Source organism: Acanthopagrus latus, chromosome 12, assembly GCF_904848185.1.
Source record: "Acanthopagrus latus isolate v.2019 chromosome 12, fAcaLat1.1, whole genome shotgun sequence".
Taxonomy (NCBI): Eukaryota; Metazoa; Chordata; class Actinopteri; order Spariformes; family Sparidae; genus Acanthopagrus; species Acanthopagrus latus.
Genome location: NC_051050.1, coordinates 22,222,698 through 22,244,514, shown reverse-complemented (window position 1 = coordinate 22,244,514; position 21,817 = coordinate 22,222,698). Strand labels below are relative to the sequence as shown.

Below are 21,817 nucleotides of genomic sequence, written 5' to 3'. Positions count from 1 at the left end.
AAGATAAGATAAGATAAGATAAGATAAGATAAGATAAGATAAGATAAGATAAGCCTTTTTGATCCCTCACTGGGGAAATACATGTTACATCTTGACAAGATTCAGAATGTGCTCAAAGACAACGTCATACGTTTTAAATTCACTACTACATACTACAAAATAAAGCCATTTGAACAAGTTATTTGATTTTTTCCCCCCCAACTTTTGTTTCTTTATGTTTTTCACTGCTGTTTGGAGGTGATATACTGCCCCCCATGTCCGACCACAGATGTCGTGTGGTATCTACTGGCTGTCAGCAGTAGAGATGTTCTTGGCGTTGATGTTTGATTGTGAATGTGACAGCTTGAGTTGTTGAAGCTTCTTCCAACTCTGTGGTTTCCTCAGTCCCAGAGAGTGACGGGCTCTTTTCCAGGGAGAATTTTTGTGTTTGCCCTGGTGTGTCACGTCCAGAAGTTCAGTGGCTGAGGCTGTAGCGATGGACTCCTGCTTGCACTGCTTCTCTTCGGGGACTTCAGCTTCCTTCGAGGCCTTGAGCTCTGTGGAAAGCTCATGGTTGAGAGACATCTGAACGGCAAGCTGAGCTTTTAGCTCCTCCAGTTGTCTCTCATAACGTTCCTCTTTCTCCAGGGCGTTTTGCTGGAGATTGTCCATTTCCTCAGTCATCCTGTGATGGAGGTCGTCCTGCTCAGCCCTCAGGTTGGTGATCATCTGCAGATCAGGCTGTCTGACTTCAGTGACATCAGCTTCATACCTAAGATAAGATTACATAAGAAGACACAAGAATAAGACAAACATACAACACAGCAACTGTCCTTGAATGTATATAATATGTGCAATATATAATAATTAGCTGAGTCTGTTGTCAGCGTGGGAGGCACTGATCTGATCCAGTTCTTCTTGAAGAAGTTTGTTCTTGTCCTTCTCCTCCTGGAGGGCAGCTCGATACTTCTCCTCGTTGATTAAATAGGCGACCTTCAGCTCCTCATAATCTATCTGAGGGTCCTTCTTATTCCTCCACTTGGTTTCGTCCCTCACCTGAGCAGCTATCTTTGCCTTGCTGAGAGTTACATCGTCGCTGTTCTTTCTCAGCCAGTCCAGCTCTCTAGCGGTCTCTGTCCCCCTGTTGATGAACATCTCCTTCAGGGTTTTCTGCCTCTCCAGCTGCTCTCTGGTGTCTTCAAGCTCTTGGATGAGTCTCTCCCGAGACACACCTGTTGAGCGCTCACTGGAATACTCCCTTTCTTTCGGCTGGTATATTCTGTCGCAGAAAAAAAAAGCTGTCGTCATCTCTGATGAACAGATATCGTTGCGTTGTTTCTCACTTTTCTGTCTCACGTTAACATGGCTGTGTCTGCGCTCGATAAAAAATCGGACTGAAGAAGTGTTGTCCTGTGAACCTGCCTTAACAGGCCCGATGGGGAATGTTTGGCTTTGACACACACACGCACGCACATGCACGCACACTTTTTTGAAAATAGAATTTTAATTACTTTAAATAAAAGCTAACAATTCTGTTAAAAAATTATTGAATAAAAAAGTCAAATTATCAGAAATATGTATTATTTATTTTATTCTATTTCCATATATTCTTTAAATATTTTATTTATATTTTATTTAGAATATTATTATTATTACTATTATTATTATTAGATTACAAACCGAAATCATAAAATTAAAAAAGTAATAATTATGACAAAATCAGTCAAAATTATGGAATGAAATTTTTTTTTAAAATATTTTAAAAATCTAAATATTTAAGAAAAAAATGAATTCATAAGAAACAAGTAACAGTTCTGAGATGAAGATAAAAAATATGATTAAAATAAAATTGAGACAAAAAAAAGATTATGAGAAGATGTTTTATTTTAATATTGAATTAAATTCTTAAATTAAATGGAAAAAATCAGAAATTATGAGCATAACATTATTAACATAAAATGGAATGGAAATTATCCAAGCAATGTCGTAATTATGAAATAAAAAAGACAAAATTATGAGAATAAGGGCTAAATAAGGGGAAAAAAAGTTTAAATAAAAAGAAAAAAATAGAATTATAAGAAGATACAAAAAAAGATGAAATTATGAATAAATCAACAATTATGAGATAAAATCCAAAGTTATTTGATAAAATGTTTTTATTACAAATTTAAGAGTCGGTCATATTTACATTTTATTTTCATCTCATAATTATATCTTGTTATGTCATAATTATGAATCATGACCATCAGAATATTTTTTTCATGACGATTTATTTTCATTTTTATTTTTATCGAGTTGCTGTTTATTTTGTTTTGTCGTAAATTGTCTTCCATACTTAAACACAGTCTGGTCTGTGGGTTGCCGTTCACATGTCGGCTGTTGGCGCATGCGTGTTTCCTGTCGGCGGTATAAAAACACCTCACAGCTGACGGGCGGCCTCCCCTTTAAAGCAGCGCAGTGATGAGGAGGCGCTGCTGGGCGGCGGAGGCTGAGCGCTCATCGGCGGGGGATCCGCTGGCTGTCATTTCTTTCTGTCATGTCCAGCTTCGTCTGACCAGATGATGAAGAAAACTGCCTCCATATTCATCTGTGATGTGAGCCGGACGCGGAGGAGGAGGAGGAGGAGGTCCTGAACGGTGCGCATGTGGCGGAAGGTTTTTTTTTTTTTCTTCTTTTTTTTTTGGCCCATATGGAGCTGAAATCTCAAATCGCTCAATATCAAGGACGCGCTCTTCATCTGTGTTTTTAATTTAATTCTTCCCCATCAGCGAATGATTGCTGTTGAAACACTGGATTAGGAAACCATATTGTTCCGATCCAAGTGCTGTGTCAGCCTCCCAGCTGATGGGGGGCAACATGAATCCTGCGCTTGGATAAAATTAGACGCTTTTTTTCCCCCTTTCTTTCTTTTTGGGGTTTATTTTCGCGACGCATGGCGCAGGTTCGCTGCGAGGATGTGATCGGACAGGGATCCCTGCTTTCTCGCTCCGCTGCTGCCTCCTCACACAGTCGCTCATGATGCCCAGGGCTGTGCGGAGGCTGGTCCATTTGGTGCTGTTCTGCCCTCTGTCCAAAGGTCTGCAGGTACGCAGTGGGGACAGCAGGGTGTCAGTCCGTCTGCTGTCCTTTGTTGCTGTGATGATGATGATGATGATGATGATGGGTCCAATATCTGCGTTGTTGATGGCATCATAAAATGTTGTGGATGTTATAACCTGAGTGTGAGCAGAGGATGTTACAGCTGTCTTTGTTCTAAGGTCAAGTGACCAGCTGTCCTCTTATTTATTTATTTCTCTGCAGGCCTCAGCACACCACATGCATTCACATAGCCAGCTCACTTATCAGGCCTCTTTACTTTAACCTATGTCATTTATTTCCCTTTATAATTAACTTCCTTAAATGGTGGATCCACTCCACGACCAGCTGTGGTCACTAGTTACTTTCTGAAGAGTGTGAGATGAAGTCAGTCGTGCAGATTTAAATGAGTTTGTTGTGAAGAAGTGATATTTCTTCTCTGAATTTCTTTACACGGTTTCATGTAGAGCCTTAATCAAGAGCCACACAAGTCAAAAATATTCAAAATGACACAAAAAAGGGAAAACTTGAACCAGCAGGTGCCAAAATAGGAATGAAAATCTGTGCAGCAAACTGATTTTTTTTCTTGTTTTTCTCTTGAAATAATGTTTAAAATGGAAATATTTGTGTCCGTGCTCCACAACTTCCTGCGTGTAACAAACATGTTTTTCAATGAACACGTAACTGAAATTGCAACGTTTCCCTGTCAGCGAAACAGAATCCTGTAGATAACATTTTATGGCTGTTTCGCAGACTTTCGGACGCCAACTCAGATTCTGGTGTGACGGTCCTGGTCTCTGCACCTCCCGCCCTCCACTGTTGCATCAGTGTGGTTAAAACATGGAGTGTTGCATTCAGCGGTGACGCACAGTCACACCGAGAGTCTCGACAAACAAATCAGCATTCGTGTCGATGATTGTTGTTGTGACACTTCCGTCACCGTGTAACCGCGATGATGCTGTGCTGCCCTGCTCCATCAATAAAACCATCGACTGTGTTTGTGTGACCTGCAGGGGTTGGCCTGACCTCCATGTTGGGCACCACCAGACCATTATGTAAAAACCGGTCTGAACTAGCTCCACCAGGACCGGCTGCAGGGCTGCTCATGCATCGATGCAGCTCTAATAGTGTCATATGTGATCAAACATCAGACACATGGACTGTTCTAAGTACTTTTTAGGAGTTAATTTTGCTGCAACGTATGTGGTTTTTTTTCTCGGGCCGGCTCTGGTTTTTAAAAAGGATCTGAGCCGTTTTGGTTTCTGATTTTGGGTGACCAGCTGTTCGTGTTTTTTCAGCCTATATTCGTCACGTTGTTTTCTCTTCTCCTTCCTTCTTAAAGAGTCGCCTCCCAGCCATCAAGGTGAAGTACCTCCTCCTGGCCTGGCTGGGCATCCTCATCGCCAGCTGGGTCATCTACATGCAGTATGCCTCGTACTCCGAGCTCTGCCGCGGGCACGTCTGCCATGTGGTCATCGTAAGTATGAGTCTCTGAACGCTCCTAACAGGCCGGTGTCACAACTTCACCAGCGTGACGTTGGTTCGCGTGAAGGTCACTGCGTTATTTTATCATCACGCTCATTGATTAAATATCACGTTACTGGGCTGGGAGCTAAATTAATATCACGATCAGATTTCAGCTCGTTTTAGGACCAAATGGAAGATCGTCATCAGGAACAGTCGAGTACAATCACGGGGAACAACATCTCGGCTGGTTGATGCCAGCGTCAGCAAAACGGCTCTCCCTCATGCTGATGGGAAATCAGGTGAAGTTTCACAGTCCACCCAACATTTTTGGAGGTTCACATGAAAACAGCATTACCTTAAAGGACTAAAGTAGCTGGGGACTTGATTTAAAACATAGAAAATAACCCCAACAAAACATGAACCGGCTCCCGTACAGCTCATGCAGCGTGATCCAAGTCTTAGAGGCCCAGATTGATTTGAAAAGATGTATTTACTCAGTTCAGACGGAGGATACGCTAATGCTTTTAGCCTAGCAGCTACAGTGAAGATCTTAGCCTTAAAAAGGGTGTTGATGACGTCTTTTCGCATCAATTTGGGATCTTGGGGTTTCAGAACGAGCTGTACGGAGCCATTTTGTGTCGTTGTTTTGGCCATTTTAAAACAAGTCCCCATCTACTCCAGTTGTTTAAGATATCGCTGTTTCGCTCCAGAAATGTTTTGTGGACGACGAAACTTCACCCGACTTTTTTATCCAAATGGCTGTGAGCAGATGATGCCTGAATTTTCATTTTTTTTGGGTGAACTGATCCTTTAAAGATTTTTGAAAAGGTTCAAAAGAAATGTTTTTTTTTTATTTTTTAGACAACATCAGAAAAAGCCACAGTAACACACACAGGGTTTGTTTTGAATCAAGCATAAGAGGATTCAAGCCAAATGTTTCAATGATTTCACTGGGTGAGAAATAAAGTCTTACACGTCCACATTCTGGCACATTTTTTAATATTTTTGACCGTGTGTTGGGTCTCTGCACTCGATCGATCGTGTTCCAGCTGCTGCAGTGAATTCCTCAGACACCTATTCATGATGTAGATCTCATAACAAAGAGAAATGAAGACAACTGGAGAAGAGGACTGTCTTTTAAAGAACAGGAAGGTCAGTTCTTGGTTGCGGCCTCCTTCCTCCATGCGCCTCCTGTGTCTCTGGGTAAAAACACAGCCTTCTAGCTCAAACACTCTCCTGCTGTGCGCAGCTGTGTCCGGAGATCCAGGCCGTCGACAACAGAACAGGCGCTGACATTTAACGAGACACCGAGGAACACGATGACTATTGAGGGAATAGCTACTCAGGACAAACTGATGCACAATGGAAGATCAATGATGTAACCTCATTATACGAGATAATCAGATGGTGCACGACGGGGGCGCGTGCCTGCGTGCACGTGGATGTACAGTCTGTGATCGTGTCCTGTCCCTTTTTAGACAACAGAACGTCGATGTGATTTCAGGGAAACGTGTCGTGCCGCTAACCAGAATTAGTGCTGACGAGGGAAGCTGTTTGTCGGGTACACAAAGGGCTTTTGATTGCCTGTTGCTGCTTTTGTAGTTCGGTTGGAAAAACTTTCGAAATCCGGCAGTAATCTGGTGTGAAGGATTAGCAGAATCTGTGCCTGGCTCAGGGGTGCTGTGCTCTGTTTGTGGCTTTACGTCGCAGAGAGGAATCCATATTTGATATAAGATAGCATGTTACAACATACTGCTGCAAGGCTTGTGTAGTGCAAAACCACAATGAAAGACCTATGTGAGCAAGAACAGCGGCATCATGGGAATGCATCGGTGTTGTGAAGAGTGCTGAATCTCCTGGTAACCCTACAATTAGACAAGATGCCATGACATCCATCCGCTGGCCGAGTTAGCTAGTTGTAGATATAGTTTTATGATACTGTTGCTGAGAAGAATTCGTGTAAATTGTTTGCCGAATGCAGAACGTCTCATCTCCTCTTCTGAGCGGACAGAGAGTCTGTTGGATTTGGGCAGCAGCTGGACAGGCAGGTGATCGTGAACACCAGTACCAACAACAGAACGGCAGATCTGGACTATGATGCGACGGAGAACAATGAGGGAGTTTGGGTGAATGTTTCCACAGCCTGGAGGTGCAAACAAACAGAAATCTTCCTACAGAAACACTCCATGTAGAAATATTGGATTTGCAAGAGACGAGAGACTCTCGGAGGATCTGTTCCCCGCGGTTAATGTGGTGCATTTCCTGTTTTTTTGTTTGCTTACAGTGCGATCACTACAGAAGGGGCATAATATCAGGCTCCTCCTGCAAGGCGCTGTGTGACCAGAGGACTCTAACCCTGCAGCGCTGCATGTCCACCTCCTCCACACATCAGGTACAACCAACATGCACGGTGACTTCTGATTAAATAAAAAGCTTCCCACAAGTTGAATATCAGTCAATACACAGTCAAGCATTCCTAGATATCCTCTCACCTCTCTGTTCTGCTCGCAGGTGTACAGCGGACTGTGGAAGGAGAGACCGGTTGTGATCAAGTGCACCATCGAGGATCCGGTGAAGATCGACGGGGCTCCGGACTCCGTGCTGCGGCAGGAGATGACCTTGTTCGACAAACCCACTCGTGGAACCTCTATGGACGAATTCAAAGAGATGCTGCACAGTTTCCTCAAGGTGCTTTTGTCTCCACTGTATAAGATAACAGAAGTAACAACGTACAGCATAGAGAGAAGAACCATATAATCATAAACTCTGTATTAGAAACCGTTTGGGATGACATTTGGGGGTTTTTGGTGTTACAGAATCATTTTCCCTGAACACTCAATGATTTAACTTAGTAACCTGGAGAAGCTATAATCGATTTAGGACTGCTGGAGAAACGAACACTGGTGTTAGCCTGTTGGAGAGGCTAAACGTGACATGAGCTTGTTAGCTTTATGTTTCTCCTCCACCGTCACCATCGCCTTAGACCAGCAGAAATCAAACTCCCATCCTTTCTTGCTCATTGTAGCAATCTAGCTGGCAAAATTGAGACAGCTGTTACGGATGCAGGCGGTCTTGGGTATATTCCAAACACGGATACAGGCATGACGGGACAAATGCCAATAGAAGAATTAAGTTAAGTTAAGTTAGGACTGACAGTTTCCGTCATGAGGCCTTCCTTCCTTGTGATAACCCAGCTGTGTCCCCCTCCTTCTTGCAGGTGAACCTTGGCGAGCAGTCATCTCTGAGCAGCTTGGTGGACCGCGTCATCACCCTGGCAGATGTCAACCAGGATGGCAAAGTGTCTCTAGCGGAGGCCAAGTCCATCTGGGCTCTCCTCCAGATCAACGAGTTCCTCCTGATGGTGGCGCTGCAGGAGAAGGAGCACACCCCCAAGCTGCTCGGCTTCTGCGGCGACTTGTACGTGACGGAGCGCGTTGGCCACAGCTCCCTCTACAGGCTGGAGGTGCCTCACTACCTGCAGGCTCTGGTCCCAGAGGCCTTGAGCTCCAGCCTGAACCACTGGCTCGCGCCGGCCTGGCCCCGCAGGGCTCGCATCACCATCGGCCTGCTGGAGTTTGTGGAGGAGGTCTTCCACGGGTCGTACGGGAGCTTCCTCATATGCGACGCCAGCCCCCGCCACGTGGGCTACAACGCCAAGTACGACTGCAAGATGGCCAACCTGCGCAGCGTGGCGTCTGAGGCAGTTGTGCGGGGATATCTGAGGGGCCGGCGATGCGAGACCAACGCAGACTGCACTTATGGCCGGGACTGCACGGCCACCTGCGACCGACTCGTGAAGCAGTGTAACACCGAGGTCATGCAGCCGAATCTGGCGAAGGTGTGCGTGCTGTTGCAGGATTACCTGCTTTTTGGAGCGCCGTCGGACCTCCGGGGGGACCTGGAGAAGCAGCTCCGCACCTGTGTGACGCTCAGCGGCCTGGCGAGCCAGATGGAGGTGCATCACTCTCTAGTCCTGAACAACCTGAAGACGCTGCTGTGGAAGAAAATCTCCAACACTCAGTACTCCTGAGAGCAGATGGAGTCGATCCAACCTGTACCTCCACATGACGAGTGAACTATGAGTCATTCCTGCTTCTGAAGCTTTGCCAAATGTTAAAGAGGGTGGCGGTTATAAATGTAGTGTCACTCCACACTGACTGTGAATAACAGCACACTGTGACACAATGAATATACAATACGAAACAGCTGACGGCGCAGATTTATTCAACGAGCCTCATACGGGCCCCCATAGTGCTTTTGTTTATTCCCCGATGCGTTACATTTTGAGAAGCACACTCATCTGTTTAGACGTTATTCTCAGGGCAACGCCTACGACTTAACTTGTAAAACAATCTGTGAGTAAATAATCTGTTTTTAAACGTAGTTTCATAGGATATTCTTTTGTTTGTCGCTGGTAGAGACAGAGAGTCAAATTGTGAAGAGGTGTGATAGTTTTTTTTTTGTACAACTGTAAATATATGTGGAGCGTCGTGTTTTGTCGCTGGGTGTAAGAGGATCCACTCGTGAAGCGGAGGGGTCGATACAAATGATGGATGGAATAACGCGTATAGCACTGAAGTGTCCCTCCTGGTATCGATCTGATATTGATGATGTATTGAAATCGACCCATGAACATACTGGAGTTGTAAAGGACAATCAAGACATGATTAAACTTGAATTCACTTCTCGACCATGAATACGTTGCGTCCGAAAATTGATTTTCAGCAGAGTTTGATTAAAAATGTATAAATCTAAACTGAGTTGCTGGTATTGGAGGAGATGTTGCTGGGCTGAGCTGCATTTCTCTGTGGATTTTGTGTTTTTTGATACCTTCACAGCGTTTTTATTATCGTTTAAACCTGCTTTATAATCAAAGGTGACAAAGAAATCTGACTCTCTACAACTTGGGACCTTTAAAAGGAGGAATTATTCAGGTAAAATGTTCCTAAATGTTCCGGGTCACAACACACATACTCACTGCTTTAAAGAACTGAGACAAATTTTAAACATTTCCATGGAGGCAAGATGTCACTACAGCGAATATCGTGTCACGTTAAAGCAACATAACCAACAGCTGCAGCTATAAACTTTACAGGATGGAGGAAACCTCACTTGCGTCCACACATTCATCCGTACATGACCAGCTAAACTTCTAGAGGTCACTTGATCTACCATCATGGTTTTATTATTGAGAGAGTCACTCCAACAATCAAACTGAAACAAGTGTTTTGTGGTTATAAACTTGACAGGACCGAGGAAACGGTCTTTTGCGTTGACAGATTCGTTTTTACGTACCAACCTAACCTTAAGATTCAAACTCGCTTTGCCGATATGTTGACATGTGCAACATAAAGAAATCTACACTCGCAGATTTCTTGATGTCAGTATGCACCTTTCCAATAAGTCTGCTGCTCAAAGCAGAACAATATTTAATACCAAATATTAAAGGTATTATAGAACAAATGTCTCCATGGTTCAAACTCATTGAAATTAGTATATAGTTTAGAATTGTTCTCCCACTAAAACATGTTAATAATTGAGTGAAGATTCATCCATTACGGATTATTTTGGCTTCATGATGATATTTGATCATTGAGACATTTACAGTTTTATTGAGCAGCAGTCATTGGTTGCTTAAATAAACACCTTTAAAAGTATGAGATTCAGTTGAAGAAAGACATATAACTTAACAATATCTGTTTTTTATTCAAAGGCATTAACAATTTCATGGTGGGGGAACCAGCGCACCCGGAGGAAACCCACAAAGGCAGCAGAAAGGCCCTGTCCAAGCTGGTAAAACCAAATTAATTAATATTGTAAAGTCATGTATAGCCGTAGTGATATGGACACCTTCCCTCAAGCGGGCAAGGAAAAACTCTCAATTATACCTTTTAACAGGTGAAACTGAAAGAAACCTTGGGAAGGACCACGCAAGAGGAGATCCCCGTCCTGGACTGATAGGTGCCAAGTGGCAAACATGACAAAATTTGGATCAGGGCCCGACAACTCAGGCTTCCTAGAATTGCTTCCAGCTGGACTGACGTGACGAAGGTGTTCTGCCCGTGGCTGAAGACTTTTTGTGGGGATCACGAGGGCTGCCGTTCCTTGATTCTCGCCGATCTTTGGACAAATTGGGTGGTGAGGGCAAACGCGCAGAGAGAGGTGGGAGTCTGCCGCCCTGTACATGCGTGTAGGTGTATCTGACGACATGGACCGAACCCGCTGTGTGTACAGAAAACTCCAGAGACATGTCGGCGCAGCGTGCCACCTCACCACCTTGTCTGCTGATGGCGGTGTCCTGTCTGCAGTGAAGGAAGCGGCTCTCTGTCCCACTCGTCCTGTTTGTATCACCGCCATCGAGCGAGGTGGGGCGAGGCATGTTGGACACAGGCCTCGCCCCGGTTCTCACCGGTTCTAGTTCTCCATCTGTAATAAAACCTCCCCTGGGTCTGTATGGAACCTGTGCGTCAGGTTTTGAGGGCGCTGCCAGTAGCCTTTTCAACTCCAGATCCGTTGTACGTCTGAGCGGCGGTAACTCGCTGTCACATGCACACTCCCCTTCTTTGGGTCTGTCATGGTAACAGCAGTCTTTCAGACGGCAGGTAAACCCGCCCTCACACTCTGGGGTTGGTTTTTGTCCCTGTGCCTGTTTTGAAGGCACTTCCTGTTGGATGGGTGGGAGAACTAGAACTGCAGATGGTAGAGACACTCCAGTGTGATTTGTTGTGTCTCTCTCCATACGTGGCGGCAGTGGTACCGGTACTGGTACTGGTCCTTGTGCATATGGAGATATCTCTCCATGAGTTGGACCCACTCTAGGCATCTTTTGCCTCTCGTCAGTTGGCGGTGATACCCTGTAGGACGCAGGTGGTGTGATGGACTCACTGGATAGAGGTGACAGAGGTTCCTCGTGAGCTGTTAGCAGGATCTGTGTCTTTTGAAAAACAGCCCTCTCTGTAGAAAATCAATTAAAAAAAACATGTTAAAAACTGGATATGACACAAGATTTTCAAAAATATAGATACGTTGGCTTGAAACTGACTGTTGTTAATTGAACAATTTGAGGAACAAACTAGTTTTCATACTGTATCTCCACACAAATCAATAAATCAATCTCATAATCGACTCTGGACATCCTGAACTTTAAGATGTTATATTTAAAATCTTAGTAACATCTTCTTTATATATTTAAAATCCTAAAACGTACCCCACTGCTCCTCATAGTCAAAGGCGACCTCCTTGGTGTCCCTCGCTTCGTCTCCTCGGTATCGGATCATCTCTTCCACGTACTTGGACAGAAATCCTGGGATGTCGTCCGGCTGCTCTAACAGCACCGCCCTGGACATGCACTCCAGCAGGCTCCTGAGTCCGTACGGCATGCGCTCTCCGTCGCTCATATTGGGTCAAGATTGCTGTCGGTAACCGTTCTCTCTCCAAAGACAACAGGAGCGAATGTGATCTGTGATCCTGAGACGAGTGTTCAGAACCTACAGAGTTGTTTTTGTGAAGAGCAGCAACAGAACACAGAAGAACCGCTTTGATGTGTCGGAGGAGAGCGGGAAGAATCCAGTTCAAATGATGCAGTATTACACACACACACACACACACACACACACACACACACACACACACAGTAATAATTATAGTTGTAATTGAAATTAGTAAATAATTTCTGCTCTGAAATGTTTCATTTCTTATGATTCGCAGTCAGACTGAAGGGTCTCTGACAGATTTCTTGTGCTAGTACACAAACTCATTCACCTGCAACAGTTACCTGTATTAGAAACATATGGAGGCATTTTGCTGCCACACAGGGAAAAACAAAAAACAACACTGCCACTTTACAATATGAACATGTTATTGTAATAATGTGAAATGATAATCCTCCTTAGTGAACACATTCTTATCACAATGTCATCTGCTGTACTTAATAACAGCAAAATCTCTTCAGATTGTGTAAATGACACATAAAGACCTTGAAACTTCTCGTTATGACAACAAAATGTTTTATTATTAGTTTCTTTTTCCTTTTTTTCATGGCAACAACACACTTGCTTCCTTCAATACACAAGTCTTGTTCTCCTTTATTTAAATATAGATCAGGACCTATAGATCATTCAAATAAAGTGTAAAGGGATATTCAGTCTTTTCTGTTGACTCTCAATTATTGGTACGGTTTTACGTCAATATTTCTGAAAATTTGAGCAAAACTTTGACTGAAATGCCACAAAAAAAGTGTTTTTTCATTCTCAAGGTTTGAGAAAAATTGTGTATTTTACTATAATTTCTTTTGAACATCAGCAGTTTTAGTATTTGCAGTTGTCAGATCAAACACACTCAGACTTACGTTTGACTTTTTATTGAACACCTGTCACAACAAAATCTCAAACATTTGGACTGCAGTCTTGAAACATTCACTAATATCTTCATGCAGGTCTTTAAGTATTCATTTTAAAATTTCTTCCTATAAAATTCTCCCTTTCTTGTCTTCGAGGCGTCACATCTCTGCAGATGGATTTCAGTCTCTCGCCCCGAGCCTGGACCGCTGTGCTGAGAAGACAAACCAGTACAAGACGTTTGGTTAATTTAGTCTCAACATCTAAAATTCACATCATCTTTTACCAGCTTTCAATAAATTCATCTATCGGTAGACTTCATTTCAGAAACTCCACTGTTGGAGGTTCTGAATTCAGATGACAGCGCAGACCTTTTAATCTCTGCCACCTTATGACACAGGCTCGACACAGCGTCGGACTGCAACGCCTCAAGGGGCATGTTGGACGAGAACAAACAAAACGCTGGAACCTCACCTTTACAAGCAGCTCTGCAGCCGCTCCACAGGTTCATCTGGTCCATCAGAAGTGGAGCCTGACCTGTACCATGAAGACATTCGTGAGCAGGACAGAATAAGATGTCATTACAGAGATGCAAAGTGACTAATCCTTGAAATCTGGGAAGTTCTGGGTGTAACTGGGATTATAATGGCCTCATTACCAGTGAATAAACAAGAGACTGAGTGCAACAAGAAGAATGTACTCAGGTCACACATTCTGTGAATGTGAAATGCATGTAAAATCACGAAAAACATTGTTGAACAAACAAAAACCTTGTAGTATCTGGCCCGGTTCCATACCCAAAGCCCACCATACAGTGGCAATTGAGCTATCGTGAGCCAGTTACTTACTTTCTGCCCACATTTAGCACAACAGAGACACTTCAGTCAGAGTTGAGTCTCAAGGGGCAGCACTCACTCAAACTCATCCGGCTGCAAAAGAAGACCAGTTACCGTTACCTGCAACGCCGTCATCTCAGTATCTGACATCAGCCGCCCTCATGGGGGCAAAACCACATGTCTTCTCGCTGTGCAAGAACCTGTATGAACAAGAGGAATACCTCAGAAGACGACAAGGTGGAGACAGGTTCTCTAGTACAAAACATAACCATTCAAAAGCATTTACATACCCAAGACGATAGTCCACTGGTCTGTTGACATGTGGTGTCCACGAAACAGCGCTGAAGGACGCGTCTATACATGAGAAATGAGTGTACACATATTATTCTCAAGCAACAATTCTTCTAACAACAGTGAAATAATAATAATAAAAAAATCATGTGACTCAATGGCAATTAATGTTGGATTTAGATATTTATGTCTAATTTGTTGGTTTTCATGACCACTGCAACTTTCTGTGTGATCATTTTATTAATCACTCTATTAACTATTCATTAATTCCCAATATAACAACCCTTTAATTAGCAATAATGGCACAAAGATGCAGGTTCCAGCTTCTCAAATGTAAGTTATTCTAGTTTAAACACTGTCAGGTTTTTGGACTGTTAGTATGTCACATCAGTGGGCTCTGGGATTTCAGGATCTGCTTTTATTGACCAAATGATTGATTAGTTAAGGAAGTGTTGAGTAGATGAACCCAATAACTAGTTGTGACCCAATTCTCATTTAGTTCGACCCTCTTTGCTCAAGAGTGTAATTCAGGCGCCTGCCATCAGGGGGCGACAGCAGGGAGGGAAGTGACAGTTTGCGCCACGTTTCTTCTAAATAATTCTATTTTCTCCAATATCTATATTTCTGTAAATATCTCTCCCAGTCATAAGTAAGCTGGAATAACTTAAACTCAAACTTGGAACACATTTAAGCTACTTCTTCGATGTTAATGTCATAAAAACAGGAGTGACACCTGTTGATACACAGCAGCTGTCACACAGTCGGAGCTGCCCCACCCGTTCTCAACCGCAACCGACACGAAGTCAGCCAAAACAGCCTTAATGTAAACTGTTTCTGAAAAATAAACATAAACCTCGAATATATTAAATGTGAACATGTTTACTGCTAACGTTTACACACAAACGCTGACAGAAATTTGGCCAAGAACTCGCGACTAAGCTGTGAAACACGTTAAGTTCGTGTGTGACTCTACATGGTAAAACACAATGATTATAAACGTATTTACTGTTTAAGGTTACGTCTTAAATGTTTTCCCACTCACCATGTTGTCGCCGCAGCAGATCTCCTTCTTGTCAGAGTCTATCGGGACCTGTTGAACAACTACGGAACACGACGGAGGACAAGCTTTATTTAGTCGCTAAACGATAACCAAAGATGGTAAACCGAAGATTTGGAAAATTCTCGCGAGATTTGTTAATGTCATTCCTTTATCGTACTCGCCGTGCACATTTGTTATGTTTTCTCATGTAACAACAGTGTAGTTGACAGATTGGACTGTTTTTGGCACAAAAACACGAGATTTAAGTGAGGAAATGACGATGATTTGGATTAAAATGATTCTTCTCGCGAGATTTTACGCAGGTGTGGCGTTACCGTACTAAACCAGCAATTTTCATTAAAGGAAGCGATAGTGCCATAAAACCACTTCAGGTAGGATTTAAGTCATCAGGATCATATTATATTTTTGTTTTATAACTACTTAGATATTAAATGCTTGAGAAAATTAGTTGTGTGCTTAATATAATTTGAAAACCTGCCGGCAAAAACTCTGAAATAATATTGTCCAGAATTCAAATGACTCATTTTAATTTCTAAAGCAGCCTGAAAACTCAACTTTTCGATTATAATGCATTTGGGAGTTAAATGCAAATCTTATTTGTTACTAACACCAGCCTGCTAGGCTTGAAAAGGTCATTTTATTCTTGCATAGGGCTGGAAGTGTTCCTTTCCTTAACAAGGACAGCAATACTCAAATTACAGCTGCAACAACTGAACAATTAAAGGATTGAAAGAAAAGCTGCAACAATTGTTTGAATCATTTGTCAGCATCTTCTGATTCCTCCTCAAACCAGAGGATTTCCAGACTGCTGAAAAGATGAAAACAAACATTTTTTACTTTGTAAGAGCTTTCTAAATAATTTCGTAGGATTATAGAAAGGCATTTTTCATGTTTATACCTTATCTGTCTCTCTAGAAGAGGATTTAGGACTTTCTGTGACATGCTGCAGCACAGTCCGTAATCCAGTTGTGATAAAGTTTTAAATCTAATCCCATTCTGCTGTAAATGTACTGATTTTAAGCAGCGTTTCTGCAAAATCTGTACCAACCTGGCCTGCACAATACAGGTAACAAGATAGAACAATTGGATCTGAAGTTGAAAATATGACACTGATATCATTTGAAGGGATTTAGTCATTATTCTGGTTATGTCTTACAACCTGTGAGCATGAACATGAATACGACAGTAACACAAAGTGCTGTTTGACTATGGCAGTCCATCTAAAACGGAAGATGTTAATGTTAAATTACAACCAGAAAAGCATTTGTCATAGAAACGAGATTCAGCCCACGGCATATTTAGCTCAGTCCGGAACAACTAGCATTGGATCTTGTTCATCATGCACGATGAAGGGCAGCAACAGACTGTGTTGAAATGCATCTTTTATTGTCTCTTAGTCAAGAATTTGTTGTGTCATGAAGTCGGTGTGGATGGTGCTGACAGGCCTTGCAGTAGCTCCATCTGTTTCCTTTTGTCCTTGGCACGTTTGATGGTCATCTTGAATAAGCGACAGTACAGCTCCATGGCAACTGGGGTGTCATCGTTGCCAGGCACAGGGTACGTCAGCAGGCTGGGGTTGCAGTTTGTGTCCACCACACCGACGGTGGGAATGTTCATCTTTGCCGCGTCTCTGATCCCCACGTGCTGCTGAAACACACTGTTGAGCGTTGAGAGGAAGATGATGAGGTCGGGTAAGCGGACTCCTGGGCCGTACTGGATGTTGGCGTTGGTGAGGAGGCCGCCCTGCCAGTAACGCGTGTGGGCGTACTCCCCACAATCCTTTGCGGTGTTCTCCACCAGGTGGCAAAACTGACGGTTGCGGCTGATGAACAGTATGATGCCACCACGATACGCTATGTGAGCGGTGAAGTTCAGGGCTAGCTGAAGGTGCTCCACCGTCTGGTCGAGGTCAATTATGTCCTGGTCCAAACGGCAGCCATAGAGGTAAGGCTCCATAAGCCTAAAACAAGAGAGTAAGAGTTCCGTTAAAAAAGCTACGAGGTAACATGATAAATTCTCTGCAGCCTACTGTGATCCCTTGTGCATAATATTGCCTTATTGACTTATCAGGAGTCACTTTCTGTTCTGCGGTGATCTAATAATGCTTAAACCTAATGCAGATTCTAACTCAACATTTCCTGCAGGTGTTTAAATGTAAAAGGTAGTGATGGGCTTGTATTTTGGCATGGTTAGAGGTGTAATTGTGCATTTTGAACTTACAAACCACAATAAAAGAGGAGCTCAGAAAAAGAAGTCTGATGCTAAATCATAAATAGGAAGTCACTTTTAACCACCACAGGAAGTATGCTGCGTAGATAAGCAGCAACATTTTGGATCCTTTTACACCAAGTGTGTACACAGAACAGTTGTTGGTAAAATGACCAAATGCAAGACAGATAAAGGAAACAAAGAGTGATTTGGCAAAGTGACACAAACTTAAATCCATCATCCTTAAATTAAAGGGCTGCATTCAAATGGCTTGAATGGTGTATAATTCTGTATGTTCTGTCTGTATAATGAATACATACATTGATTACTAATTAGTTTTCATTACAAATTATTACTGACATAAGAGTGGGCTTCACAATATTCACTCCATCTCTCTACTGAGTGTAAACACCCACTGAACAATATTTATGGTTGACAAGTTGATGGATGTCAAACCAACCTGTGCCTGCAACCTTTCTTATGTCCAAGATGAACTCTGGCGTCGAACAGTTCTTTCAGCGAGAAGAGCTCTGACACACGGAAAAAGTCCGGCTTCCCAAGCGGCAGGTTTATTATTTTATCTGTGCGGAGGAGAAATGACATTTCTTGGAGTCTGGAGGAAAACATCAACCCGGAGGTCTCCTACACACTCCTGTTGTAGATAGTTAGCTAGCTTGCTAGCTAGCTCGCTCACCTGTACTGTCGTCAACCTGGGGTGGAGGTGGTTTGACGGACGCTGCGGTGGAATAGTGATGTCCACCGACAGAGTATCCGACCGTAACAGCCCGTGACGGTCGCAGCCCCAGAAGACCTAAACATGAAACACACCAGAAGTTCAAAACATCAGACTTTAGCCAACACGTAACAAGCGAGTACTGCTAGCTAACGCTGCGTAGCTAACTGTTAGCTACCGACGTTAGCTGCAAATAAAATGCGTATTTGTCAGTTTGGGTTAATAACATGAAATAAAAACAATGCCAGAACTGTTCTACACACCTAGAAAAAACTATAACTGACACTTAACGTTGCGAAAGATAGAAACAGTTCTGTGCAGATACCTTTCATCAGTGCTCGGGTCGCCATGCTTGCGAGAGTCCCTCGGAAGGTCAGCCGACTGCGCATGCGCGCTTGTAGTTCATGGAATGCCGATAAGCTCTTTAAATAACAGACTACAATACCCATGGTACCAAACACTTTGCTCTCAACTTTATTGAAAACAAACAGAACCAGTGACACTTCCACACTCGTCATTTAGCTGTAAAAGGAACCAACGTTGGTGCTAATAAGTAACTCCTGATATAAACTGATATATGTGGAAATAAAGATGATTCTAACGAATTAATTAATTTTATCTCTCTGGATAACCATCGCAACTAAACAAAAACTGAACACCAGCAAACTCAAATTACTCAGTGGGAACATGGAAACACTCAATAGGAAAGTGCAGTAAAGACTATTTGCAGGACACTGATAGAATTCCTGGGGTCTAGGATATATTTTGGTCCAAAATTGGAAAAATTAAATGCCCTTAATAGTCTAAGTAAACAAAAAAGTGACTCCTGAACTTGCAAAAGTGGGCAAAATCTTTGTGTTTATCAAAACCAAACTCAAAATAATTTGATCAAAGAGGAAAAAAAGGGCCAAAATACAAGTTTGCCAATAGCCAAACAGATCATCTTATACTAACAATATCCTCGATGAAGTGCAAATGAATCATTCAGCGATCTGCCTAGTCCATCAAACATAATCTTCACGCAAGTTTCAAATGCTAAATTAAGGTTTGTCCTGCTGCGCTGCGGGTGCTTCCTTTCTCCTGAAAAAGAGCAGAATCGTCTCAAGTGAACAGGTTTTTTTTCCCCAACTGTCATCACTCACTGTTCAGACCATTTGTGTCCAGTCACATACCTGTGGACTGGAATGAACTGAAGCTTTCTTTTGACACGCTGCACAGCCTTGTTCTGCACGCAGGCGCTACTGAGAGACTGTACCGCCTGCAGACATTGTTCAATACGTATTTCACTCTCTGGACCTCAACAACAGCCAGTTTTTCTTACCACTGATAGTTTAAGCTGGTTTGATTAACATGCTACTAAATATAAAGTTAGAAATAGTGACCCAAAACCTGCACCTTAAACTATATTTCTACATGATTGTACCTTTTTGCGTTTATCATCCAGGTACCTCCTGCTGAACATCCTGCTTCTCTCCTCTGTGGTGAGAGCTATGCAAGGTCTGATGGTGATGCCGGGGTCAATGGCACTGGACAAAGACCTGCGCAACGGAGAGCGGGACACACATTATACCAATTCCCAGTAATAAAACTTAATAATGCTCTAATAATTCACCCTAAAGTCCATCTTCAAGTTGTTATACATTAATGAGGGAGACACACTGTTGCTCTGATTCCACTCTTTATTACACAGATGCACTTAAAAGACACAGCAAAATGTTGTTTTTTGTTTGTTTGTTTTTTTTTTCGGAAAGATTTAAAGAAAAAAAAAGAAACACTTCTTACAAAATATTTACAAACCTGGCGATGCACAGCATGTTCAGTCATTTTTTTTTTTGATAAACAAAAATAAATAGCCTTTTTTACATATGAAATTCAACAGAAAAAAAACAAACTTTATACGTGACAAAGAAATAAACACACTGAATATCAAGTTTAGCAAGACAGACAGAGAGGAATAACTATGTGGCTTGTGTGGAATCTGGAACAACGTTTGAGTTGTAAGGAAATAAGTCCAAGACTGTTATAGTGGCTTTCATCGATGAATCTATGGATTTAAACAACAGAATGAACCGAGGGCACTGTGTCTGAAAAACACGTTTGTTGAGAGGAGGTGCAATATTTCCATCGTAGTTTAGAAAGGATAAAGAGTTGTTCCTGTAAGCATTTTGGATCTAAAAAAAAAAAAAAAAAAAAAAAATGCCTATTGAGGGTCAAGGGTATGAAAGCGTACCCTCGCCTTCTCTCTTTATGTGCAAAAGTTAGAAAGGCCATGCTCGAATCTGTGGCTGACATGTGCGGGTCATTTTCTGGAATTATAAATCATTACAAGTGCACAGATGTAGAGCTTCAGCAGCAGGAGGTCATGACGTGATGAGGTGCAGGAGGGAAGGAAGGCTGGGGCGAGGGAGAAAGCAATGTTCGACATGTTTCTTAAGTGGAGCTGACAACGCAGAGGAACATGACTCGAGTGGGAGGGTACAATGACACAGGTAAAAATACAGCAAATGGCTGACATAGTAGAATTTAGGTCAGTAAAGCAATGCTGAACCACTAGATCTTATAACATGGCATCTTGTTGGTTTCTTTTTTATTCTGACGTTTAAAAATAAGCACAGAATTTGGATGGATTTTGATATATTTAAATGAAGTGACGTGGCATGTGATTTCCCCATTAGTAGTGTTAAATGAAATGTTCCCACCAAAAAGCAGAATACAGTGATTAGCGACTAACCCTCATGCTGATGGAAAGAGCCTCACAGCAAAAAAAAACAGCATTGCGACATTCTCCCTAACAACTAAAGTAGATGGGGACTACTAAAAAAAAAAACCCAAAACAAAACATAAAATGGCTCCATACAGCTTGAACAGCATAAAACAAGTCTTTGTAAGCCCCAAGATTCGAATTTGGTTTGAAAAGATATTAATCACACCTTTGCAATCAAGCCCATACATCCACTACAGACAAGATGACAATGTCTGTGCTAACACTTAGCTTAGCGGCTACATTGAAGATTTCTGCTTAAAAAAAAAGTGTCAATGATGTTTATTCAAATTGATTAGGGATCGCAGGGCCTCTAGTGACTTGGATTATGCCTGATGAGCTGTGTGGAGCCAATTTATGTTGTTTCAAACTGTATAAAAACAACTGGGAAGTATCCATCTACCTCTGATGTTTAGGAGAATGCTAACGCTGTTTTAAGTGATCTTCAGAAATGACCCATCACAGCACGAGGGTGAGTAGATAATGACTACATTTTCCTTTTCTGGGTCATCAGATATTCTCAGAGCCAACAGCTTCCATCTTCCAATGTTTTGTCTTGTTTTGTTTGTCCAACAGTACAACCCTTCCGGAAAAGTAATTAAAAAATAAAAAATATCATAGTTAACAAAGAACAACTGCAAATCTTTCCATTTATGAAGCAGGAACCAGTAGAAGTAGAAAAATTACTATAAAACAAATTGATTATCAAAATACCACTAACCACTCCAGTAATGCTACCAAGCTCCATAAAAATGTTTCATTAAGATTTATTGTACAGCAGAATGTGAAACATAACGTATTTATTGTCTACTGGCTTTACTTAAGATGCCCTAATCGAATGCAGTGACGGACGCACGTTACATTAACATCGACGATAATGACTTTTTAACTTTTGCACATAAAAGGGTCTTTTGACATTTTAAAGTAAACCTACAAACCACAGGAAAATTGTGTAAGATTATGTAATAACAGCATATATATATTTCTGATTAGCATTGCGTATTTGTCTTGTCCCACTGGTACATTTAAACAGATACAACCAAATTTCAAGCATTCGGACTTAACCTTAAA

General features: G+C 42.2%; 3 protein-coding genes and 1 non-coding gene across 4 annotated transcripts; 1 reads left to right on the top strand and 3 right to left on the bottom strand.

Annotated features, from left to right (window-relative positions):
• Positions 1–2,397: 2,397 nt before the first annotated feature.
• dipk1b (divergent protein kinase domain 1B) lies at positions 2,398–9,277 on the top strand. Its single transcript, XM_037116363.1, has 5 exons — positions 2,398–3,063; positions 4,397–4,531; positions 6,806–6,913; positions 7,033–7,209; positions 7,739–9,277. The coding sequence occupies exons 1-5, from the start codon at positions 2,995–2,997 to the stop codon at positions 8,549–8,551; spliced, it is 1,302 nt and encodes a 433-aa protein (XP_036972258.1). The 5' UTR covers positions 2,398–2,994; the 3' UTR covers positions 8,552–9,277.
• A 926-nt stretch (positions 9,278–10,203) lies between these two features.
• On the bottom strand, positions 10,204–12,053 carry LOC119029521. Its single transcript, XM_037116364.1, has 2 exons — positions 11,729–12,053; positions 10,204–11,475 (listed from the first exon to the last, which is right to left on the bottom strand). The coding sequence occupies exons 1-2, from the start codon at positions 11,916–11,918 to the stop codon at positions 10,538–10,540; spliced, it is 1,128 nt and encodes a 375-aa protein (XP_036972259.1). The 5' UTR covers positions 11,919–12,053; the 3' UTR covers positions 10,204–10,537.
• A 1,108-nt stretch (positions 12,054–13,161) lies between these two features.
• On the bottom strand, positions 13,162–13,297 carry LOC119030645. The gene has a single exon (XR_005078360.1). It is a non-coding gene; the product is annotated as a small nucleolar RNA SNORA17 (small nucleolar RNA).
• A 2,862-nt stretch (positions 13,298–16,159) lies between these two features.
• mrps2 (mitochondrial ribosomal protein S2) lies at positions 16,160–19,010 on the bottom strand. Its single transcript, XM_037116365.1, has 4 exons — positions 18,311–19,010; positions 17,947–18,063; positions 17,713–17,833; positions 16,160–17,004 (listed from the first exon to the last, which is right to left on the bottom strand). Exons 1-4 carry the CDS (start codon positions 18,501–18,503, stop codon positions 16,458–16,460), a joined length of 978 nt encoding a protein of 325 aa, XP_036972260.1. The 5' UTR covers positions 18,504–19,010; the 3' UTR covers positions 16,160–16,457.
• Positions 19,011–21,817: the final 2,807 nt, after the last annotated feature.